This window comes from Bison bison, unplaced genomic scaffold (assembly GCF_000754665.1).
Source record: "Bison bison bison isolate TAMUID 2011002044 unplaced genomic scaffold, Bison_UMD1.0 scf7180017864527, whole genome shotgun sequence".
Classification (NCBI taxonomy): Eukaryota; Metazoa; Chordata; class Mammalia; order Artiodactyla; family Bovidae; genus Bison; species Bison bison.
The window spans coordinates 2,744,115-2,754,310 of record NW_011495078.1 but is presented as its reverse complement, the minus strand read 5'-3'; the positions used below and the strand labels follow the sequence as shown (position 1 = coordinate 2,754,310).

At 45.9% G+C, this 10,196-nt stretch overlaps 1 protein-coding gene across 1 annotated transcript in view; it reads right to left on the bottom strand.

Annotated features, from left to right (window-relative positions):
• IRS2 (insulin receptor substrate 2) overlaps positions 1-9,211 on the bottom strand; it is a 35,857-nt gene extending 26,646 nt beyond the window's left edge. The window contains exon 1 of the mRNA XM_010831549.1: positions 9,144-9,211. Coding sequence (XP_010829851.1) covers positions 9,144-9,211 — 68 coding nt within the window. The remainder of the gene's footprint in view (positions 1-9,143) is intronic.
• Between the last annotated feature and the right edge of the window lie 985 nt (positions 9,212-10,196).

The window sequence follows — 10,196 nt, the reverse complement described above, 5'->3', positions numbered from 1 at the left end:
AACAGACCACAGAAGCCCCTTGACTCTCCCCCAGAAACGATGAAAGCACTCAGTCTTTCAGTGTACGCTTGCTGCCATCTTCAGCAGAGCGGAAGTGAGCTCCCATCTCCTCTCTCGGCTTTGTTGCTTGGTGCCTGCAGTTTGAGATGCTGAGTGGAAGGAAAAGAAGACTGAGCCTGCATGAACATTCTGAAAATAGGTAAACCACAGACAGGGCTTCCCTGGCGGCTCAGTGATAAAGAATCCGCCTGCCAATGCAGGAGATGCAAGAGACACAGGTTCGATCCCTGGGTTGGGAAGATCCCCTGGAGTAGGAAATGGCAAGTAGGTCCAGTATTCTTGCCTGGAGAAGCCCATGGACACAGGAGCCTGGTGGGCTACAGTCTATGGGGCTACAAAGAGTCGGACACAACTGAGCAACTGAAAAACAACAAAACTGAGGAGGAAAACCGTGAACTGAAGACCAGTAGCAGACACAGGCAGCCCTGCTGGAATTCCACCCCACTCCATGCGAGGCGGAGAGTGAGACACAAACGCGTGCACTCGAGTGGCCAGTGGTGCAGATTCTCCCACATATGACCGATGTTTCCTTTCAACGCACGACAACCAGACGAATACAAGGGGACGCGTTGTCTGTAAATTATCACCCAGCGTCTAGCATACATCTCAATGCAAACTGCTACACAGGCTACCCAGCTCCCTCCAAGTAATCTCCAAGTGACTGCGTCTGCTAAACGACACAATAATAACTTAGGGTTTTTTGTTTTGTTTTTAATGGTGCAGTTTAGTGGGAAAAGCAAATGGGTGAAAATAGAACATAGATATAATAATACAGTTACTTCTTTCTAATACTGTTTGATTCTTAAAAAGTGTTAAGTAAGCTGTTCTAAATAACCATTAACAGACACATCAAAAGAAGTGCACTTCAAAGTTATTTCCGGCATGCCAGAGCTGATGGGCATTTAAGTCAGAGAGCTGTAGTTGTGGCAGGAACACTGGACTAACCGACCATCTGAGTTCTGCTTCTGTTCCTACGATTTACAGCTGTGTACTTACGGGCAGCACACTTACCCTGAGCAGTAATGCTTCCCGTCTAAACACAGGCAGGTGTCTGGGTTAGGTGTCTGCTAAGGCACCTTCCTGTTCTAAAAAATTACAGTCTTCCACCACATGTAAGGGCTTCTCAGGTACCACTAGTGGTAAAGAACCCACCTGCCAACGCAGGAGACACCAGAGACTCAGAGGCAATGCCTGGGTCAGGAAGATCCCCTGGAGGAGGGCACAGCAACCCACTCCAGTATTCTTGCCTGGGGAATCCCACGGAGCCTGGCAGGCTACAGTCCATGGGGTAGCAAAGAGTGACTGTGACTTAGGGACTAAACAACTGTTTTAAACCCAAAGCCCTGATTTTGTGAGCAGTACAGCTTACGGCTGTATCATTGCGGTCTGTCAGTTTTTCGGGGGTTAGGGCTTTGGCGTCTCTCTGGGGGACTTGATTTAACCCAGAAAGGACAGCTGTGTCTCTCCATTCCCTCTGCACAGCGGGCTTTCTCTCAAGCAATCCTTGGCTCCCTGTTTCATTCTGGGTGAAAAACGTGACGTTCTTTCCAGCGGCGGGTGAGCAACTCCAGCACGTGGCAGCGTGAGTTTGCCCCGGACACTCTCCCATCCGCGTCAGGGCAGTACCCACATGACACCTAATTCCTCTCCCCTCCTCTGCTGTGTTTTTCATAACAAAGTTTTCTGTGTAACTTGCAAAGAATACGTTTATTTATAATTTCCAGTTTGTACAGCATTTCTTGCCATCAGAGTCTAAAGTCCGCACCAGGCGTGTTCACTGATGTGCTAACTGTCTGGAACCTGGTGGATCTTCATTACTTGGGGACGCCTCCTTCCAAATATTCCTTTTCTTGAGTCTGTCAAATGTTTTGGAGGATATGCCCCCTTTGAAAAGAAAAAAATGACAGGTTTTGATTTTTGTTCAAAATGATGTGATGAGCCACAGATTAGGCACAGCAACTAATCACGCCGGTAAAATATTCATATAAAACCAATGTTGAGAGGCCTGGACTATGTTATTTTGGCCAAAAGGAAAAGAACTGATAGATTTCTGTTCTGAGAATTTGTAGGGAAATGTCGGGCTTCTGAAAAGTTTCAAAAGTGCTCTTTATGTTCAGAAAGGGGAAGAGCATTACAGCGGTAGGTGAACTTTCAGGGATAAAGTGAGATGCCAACAGTGTACCAGCCAGGGCGCAGAAGTCAGTATTCTAGTAACTATAAATGGTGTGTGACATGTAAAAATTGTGGATCACCACGCTGTTACCCCGTGACACACACTATTGTGTACAGCACCTGTGCGTCAGTAATTTTTTTGAGCCTGGAAACAACACGTCAGTGGAGGGCTTTTTGTTGTTGTTTTTGCTTCAATTAGTGAAGTCAACACAGCGTGTCCTGTCGTTGGCGCTTACTGAGAATGCATCACATATTTCTGCATCTCGGGACACTTTCTTGAAGCCTCTGTTTTTCAATCTAAGTATCACTGAGACATACTGTTAAATATATTCTTAAATATATATTGTTAAATATATTCTTAACAATATATTTATTGTTAAGAAAATTTCTGCTACTCCTTTAAAAATACGAATTGCTGGTAAATACTTGCTAGTCAAACTTCAAATAGCAAATAGAACTTGGAGAAAGGAGAACGGTTGGCATCTGCAGCGTGGTATCACATGAAGATCGTTCCAGCATCAGTTGACTCCTGTAGGGAAATGTTTTCTCTTGCTGACTATTTGAAGTAAAGATTCAAGTTAATAAATAAAGGATGTGGTTAAAAAATAATTAGGAGTGAAGATTTCTTTTAAACCACACTCAAATAACTTTCATGATGGGATTTATATATATACACTGAGATATTGCAATTTGGGTGGGGGGCCTTCCTTGCTAACTGGTGAAGAACCCACCTGCCAATACAGGAGATGTAGGTTTGATCCCTGAGTTGGGAAGATCCCCTGGAGAAGTAAATGGAAACCCACTCCAATATTCTTGCCTGGGAAATCCCATGGACAGAGGAGCCTGGCGGGCTACAGTCCATGGGGCTGCTAAACTGTTGGATACAACTTGGCAACCAAACAATAACAATGCTGTTGGAATTAGGAACAATTTAACATTAGTCACCGAGGTGACAATACCTGTGAATGTACATTTCCGGTAAGACACCCTGTGAATACACACATACGGAGCGCGGCATTAGAAAGATGCTGCTCGATCAGGCAAATGCCAACCTCATGGAACGGTGAGATAAAGCCTGTGCGCTTGATTCCCTCGTGTGAGTAACTGCTGGACCCCCACCCTGCACCCCAAAAATGAGTCCTACAGTTAAAAGAGTCTTATTGAATCCCAGATGAGATTAATCCAGCCCAAAGCTGCTTAAGGACTCTGGTTTGGATGGAGCGGTAGAGTTGGGTTCATGACATAAACATTATCAGGGGTCAGTTGGTGTCTATTGGGTATAAGTTCAGAATCAGCGTCTTATACCTGCCCAGTGATCGCAATGGAAAATAAGGTTCTTCTAGCAGAGACGGTCAAAATTATTTCAGAGGTGCTAAACTATGTCACAGTGAGGACACTCACAGACGACAGGGAAGGCTGCTTACCTGTTGTTTACCCTGGGAACCTCCTTAAATGGAGGCATTTATACCATTTGATAAATAATACAGTAGTGTCCATGTAAAGAAGTTTCGAGTTATCTTTTTGTTTATTCATCTGAAGTCAGCTTCTCCAAAAGCATAATGCCTCCCACATTTCTAATCTGAGGCATCCCACACTCACGGGGAATCAAAATAAGCCCATTATTAGCCAGTGATGGGTTTGCCAACACAACTGATTATTTATCTGTCACCCTCTACATCCATCCAAAGCCCGTCATCACTGCTTAAGCCAGTGTGCTCAGTTGCTTCAGTCATGTTCGATTCTTTCAACCCCATGGACTGCAGTCTTCCAGGCTCCTCTGTCCATGGGATTCTCCAGGCAAGAATGCTGCAGTGGGTTGCCATGCCCTCTTCCAGGGGATCTTCCTGACCTAGGGATCAAACCCACGTCTCTTACGTCTCCTGAATTGGCAGGAAGGCTCTTTATCACTAGCACCACCTAGGAAGCCCATGTCAATGCTTATGGATGAATAAACGGGTATAATTGTCTACTCTGATGCTCCAGTGACTGATGAGGAAAAATTTCCTTAGACTCGCATGTCACTGAAGCCTACGGTAGTCATTTCTGGCTGTGCCCCACACAAGGTCTGCAACATGGCATTTAGGGTCTGGGGTAAATTCTGAAGGTTCAATAATCCACATCTTTCCAGCGCTATGATCCTGAACAAGTTAATTAATCTCTCAAGGTCTCAGTGTCTTCAGCTGTAAAATCAGTACACTAATAAGGTACACTTTTAACGTCAAGTATATAATTAGCACAACACTTACTAGCTAAGAGTCATAACTCTAATGACTTTATAGACTGGATTCAATAAATGCATGTATTTTATTTGTTTCTTTTCATCAGTGGAGAAGGAAGGTAAGCCTGCTCTTTGTATGGTGGCTGCTGGAGATTTTAATGGTACATGAATGGTCCTTATGTGATGAAGCTTGACAGTCACAGTGCTCCATGACTTTCTAGAATCCTGGGCAGTGACCTGCAGTCCAGAGAGGCAGAATGCTATTCTCAGGGCAGCAGAGCTCATGCAAAGGGAAGGCAGAATCCTTCCTTTGAGGTCTCTGGTTCCACCTCTCAAGACAGAGAAGCTGGTGAGGATCTATGCAGTGTCCTAAGCATGGAGAGCCCAGTGGTGGAACCAAGGTTATGTCCATTTTCAGATCAAAATTTGTAAACATGGTGTTGGTCATATTTCTTAGTTATACATGTGTGTGTTAGTTGCTCAGTCATGTCCGACTCTTTGTAACCCCATGGACTGTAGCCTGCCAGGCTCCTCTGTCCATGGAATTCTCCAGGCAAGCATACTGGAGTGGGTTGCCTTTTCCTTCTCCAGGTTATATGTATATCACAGTGCAAACATGAGAGTAATACTTGTTCAAGCCTGGTAATTAATTGTTAAGTTGATATCTTGATAATAGGGTCCATATGGGTTGAATGAAATTTGTCAGAACAGCAATACAATTTTCCAACTTGATTTTGTTTGAATATAAGGTGGTATTCTTGGGCTTCCCTTGTGGCTCAACTGGTAAAGAATCTGCCTGCAGCGTGGGAGACCTGGGTTCGATCCCTGGGTTGGGAAGATCCCGGAGAAGGGGAAAGCTACCCACTCCGGTGTTCTGGTCTGGAGAATTCCATGGACTGTACAGTCCATGGGATCGCAAAGAGTCGGACACAACTGAGTGACTTTCACTCACTCACTCATACGGCGCATTATTGTTTTAGCCTGGTTGAAACACTGGAGATGTTTTTGTTTATCAGCATTGCTAAGGTTTTTCAAAACGTACCACCCCACGTCTTCATCAGCTTTAGCCTGAGCTTCTAAGGCAGAAGACGGGCAGCAATCACAGCCCAAGTCAAACAACACTTGTCAACAAACAGCTTCATTACTGCCAGAGCTCAATGGCTATAACACTGCTAAAAGCTCATAAACCACTTAAACCTGTATGCTCTGCACTCCCCCGAAATCTCCACCGACAGCGATGCAAATGGGCTGTGGCTTTTGATGAATTACGCTGCTCTCTTTCCTAATGTAAGGTCGAGTTTCTCATTATTAAATGGTCATGTGCCAAGATAGTTGGTGGCCTAATGGTCAATTAAATTCCAAATGGACTTCAAAGACCAGGATTAGTTATTTCCTTTTACATTCAATTCTTTAATAATAATTTACTTAAACCCCTGAGAAAATTTTTCACGTGCTTCATTTGCTGTCAGTGTTTGAGAATTATTAAATACTACTTTCCAAAATGTTTTTAATAACTGAACCTTTTTAGTAACAGATCTGACAGTCATTAAAGTAATGACACAATTAGAAATTAATAGTGGCAAAATATTACACAAATGAACCTGTCTACAAAAGAGAAACAGACTCACAGACAGAAAGGACAGACTTGTGGGTGTTGGGGGGGACGGCTGAAGTTTGGGATTAGTCAGTGTAACTTTCCAATCCATCCCTCCCCCCACACCCCCCACCTTGGGCGTGCCAAAGCCGTTGACTGTGTGGACCACAACGAACTAGGAACATTCTGAAAGAAATGGGAATGCCAGACCACCTGACCTGCCCCTGGAGAAATTTGTATGCCAGTCAAGAAGCAACAGTTAGAACTGGACATGGAACAACAGACTGGTTTCAAATCGGGAAAGGAGTACATCAAGGCTGTATATTGTCACCCTGCTTATTTAACTTATATGCAGAGTACATCATGAGGAACGCTGGGCTGAATGAAGCACAAGCTGGAATCAAGATTGCCAGGAGAAATATCAATAAAATCAGATACACAGATGATACCACTCTTATGGCAGAAAGTGAAGAGAAACTAAAGAGCCCCTTGATGAAAGTGAAAGAGGAGAGTGAAAAAGTTGGCTTAAAACTCAACATTCAGAAAACAAAGATCATGGCATCTTGTCCCATCACTGAATGGCAAATAGATGGGGAAACAGTGGAACCAGTGGAACCAGTGAGAGACTTTATTTTTTTGGGCTCCAAAGTCACTGCAGTTGGTGACTGCAGCCATGAAATTAAAAGACACTTGCTTCTTGGAAGAAAAGTTACGACCAACCTAGACAGCATATTAAAAAGCAGAGACATTACTTTACCAACAAAGGTCTGTCTAGTCAAAGCTATGGTTTTTCCAGTAGTCATGTATGGATGTGAGAGTTGGACTATAAAAAAAGCTGAGTGCCAAAGAATTGATGCTTTTGAACTGTGGTGTTGGAGAAGACTCTTGAGAGTCCCTTGGACTGCAAGGAGATCCAACCAGTCCATCCTAAAGGAGATCAGTCCTGGGTGTTCATTGGAAGGACTGATACTGAAGCTGAAACTCCAATACTTTGGCCACCTGATGGGAAGAGCTGACTCATTTGAAAAGACCCTGACGCTGGGAAAGGAGGGCAGGAGGGCAGGAGGAGAAGGGGACGACAGAGGATGAGATGGTTGGATGGCATCACCGACTCAATGGACATGAGTCTGAGTGAACTCCGGGAGTTGGTGATGGACAGGGAGGCCTGGTGTGCTGCAATTCATGGGGTCGCAAAGTGTCAGACACGACTGAGCGACTGAACTAACTAACTAACTAATATACGCTGTTAAGGATGGATAAACAGCAAGATCTTACTTATAACACAGGGGACTATGCTCAGTGTCCTGTGATAAACTGTAATGGAAAAGCATAGGAAGAAGGATGTAGGCGTACGTGTAACTGAGTCACTTTACTGTGTAGCAGAAATTAACACAACACTGTAAACAAACTACACCCCAATAAAAATTTTTTTTAATTTTATTTTTTAATTTTTGGCTTCTCTGGGTCTTCATCGCTGCTCGGGGCTTTCTCTGGTTGCGGTGAGCGGGGCCTCCTGTAGTTGTGCTGCTCGGGCTCCTCACTGCAGCGGCTCCTCTTGTTGCAGAGCTCGGGCGTCGGTGGCTGTAGGATCTTCCCAGAGCGGGGATCAAACCCGTGTCTCCTGCTTTGGCAGGTAGTTTCTTAACTTCTGGACCACTAGAGAAGTCCTAAAATAATTAAAAAAAAAAAAAAAGAAATTAACAGTGGCTATGCCAACATGTCCTAACTTAGATAGCATATTGAAAAGCAGAGACATTACTTTGCCAACAAAGGTTCGTCTAGTCAAGGCTATGGTTTTTCCAGTGGTCACATATGGATGTGAGAGTTGGACTGTGAAGAAAGCTGAGCACCGAAGAATTGATGCTTTTGAACTGTGGTGTTGGAGAAGACTCTTGAGAGTCCCTTGGACTGCAAGGAGATCCAACCAGTCCATTCTAAAGGAGATTGGTCCTGGGATTTCTTTGGAAGGAATGATGCTGAAGCTGAAGCTCCAGTACTTTGGCCACCTCATGCGAAGAGTTGACTCATTGGAAAAGACTCTGATGCTGGGAGGGATTGGGGGCAGGAGGAGAAGGGGACGACAGAGGATGAGATGGCTGGATGGCATCACCGACTCGATGGACGTGAGTCTGAGTGAACTCCGGGAGTTGGTGATGGACAGGGAGGCCTGGTGTGCTGCGATTCATGGGGTCACAAAGAGTCGGACATGACTGAGCAACTGAACTATGCCAACATGTCAAAAATGCAGTATCTTCGTTCCATTAGTGAAGATACTTTAATTCTGCTCCATTGTTTCCGATTTACACTTTGCAGGTCTCAGAGGGAAAAGTTCGTTATACGCACAGGCATGCGTTTCTTATGCCACAGGCACACGTCTTATGATACATGTGGTGATGGGACATAAATGCTTTTCAGAGGAGTAATGCTTGGAAAACACTTGAAATTTTCTTGTTGGGTTTTCCCGGCGTCCTGTGATGTTACTCGTTTTACCCAGGACTTTAGTGGGGGAAAGCACCCAGATTTCCTCACCTCCAATCAAACGGACTGGGAGGACTGTCCTGGACTCCCGCCCACAGCCCCCGGGAGCCCAGAGGGCATCCTCTGATCAGCTCTGTTATCACTACAGGCGTTTGCATGAGATGCAGAAAAGTACCTAAAAAGCCATGTGCTTGAATAGCTGTGAGTTTGTCCTCTAAGGTAATAAAAACATCCATCTCAAGAGGGCTGTCGTCCGGGAACGTGGACACTGATACTGAATGCAAAACAGCAGAGATGCCTTCAAACTGTCGGCACTCTGGTCCTCGGGCTGGTGTGCGGGGAATGCCTGGATCTGAACCCAGAGGAGGGGGAGAAGGGCCTGGGCCTCCTGGCTTCTCCAGTCTCCACCCTCTTCCCCGCTCCAGACCCCACAGAGCCAGGGTGACTGTGGCCAGCCAGCCGGGCTGTGGAGGAGGGGTACCCAGAAAGATGGGGGGAAAGGGCGTGTGCCAACTAGGAAGGGATTCTCTCTTTTTGACTTTGAATAACAGGTAGCTACAAACACGATGCAGAGAGGCCTCTGATCCCCACAGGCCACTTTACTCGAGGGTGAGACCTCACACAGCACGCTGCAGCACCAGGACCACGAGGCGGGCGTTGCTGCAGGGTGCCGGGCGCCGGTTCACCATCCCTGCAGCTTCCTGAGTGGGACTGTTCCCTCTAGGAGAGCTCCACGGCTGCTCCTTCCCCTCACACGGAGGCGGTGGCGGGAACAGAGAGGAGGGGCAGAGGCGAAGGGAGCACCTGGAGACTGCTCGTCTTCACGGACACAATAGGTTTTATACAGCTGTGACACCTGCTTCTGATAAGCCACAGCCCCGTGATTTAACACATCCTTGGTACTCACCCGGCAAGAGCAAGGAAAGAGCCTAGAACAGGCTCTTATGGATTGACAGTGTTACCTTGAAAGAGAGAGTGGGCAGACTGCTGACGTGGCTAACAGCACCTTGATTGGAGAAGATTCCAGGTGCTGGGCAGGAGAGAGCAGGCTGGCTAGTGGTGCCTGTTTGGGCTCTCCATGCCCCGAAAGACTGGTGCGTTAATGTGAAAAATAAGACCAGTGTATGTGGAAGGTTGTCTAATGTTAACAAACCACCTCTTTGTCCAGTGTCACTAAATGAATTTTCCCCTCGTGAGAATAATTGTCTAGACAAGAAAAGAAAAGGTGACTCCTTTAACACCTGGTATATTCACTCAACCATTCAATGGAAAGTCTTCTACGATGAAATGTAGATCCCGCTGCTTCTTAATGGAGAAGGAAATGGCAACCCACTCCAATACTCTTGCCTGGAAAATCCCATGGACAGAGGAGGCTGGTGGGCTATAGTCCATGGGGTCGCAAAGAGTCGGACACAACTGAGCGACTTCACTTACTGCTTCCTAAACAATGCACCTCCTGCTGAAATACATTTCCCACAGACACAGTGTGTGCTGGACTGAACGTCGTCCCACCGTGTTTCAAAGGCACTGGGTTCCGGCAGCGTCTCTGCTCCCATTGAGCTGAATTGCTGAACAGCCCTACTCAGCAATTCCCTTGCTTCTGAAGTTCGCTGTTTTGATCTAGAACCACCTACAACCATCTAGAATGCGCCTCTCTGGGCCCACACACCTCCT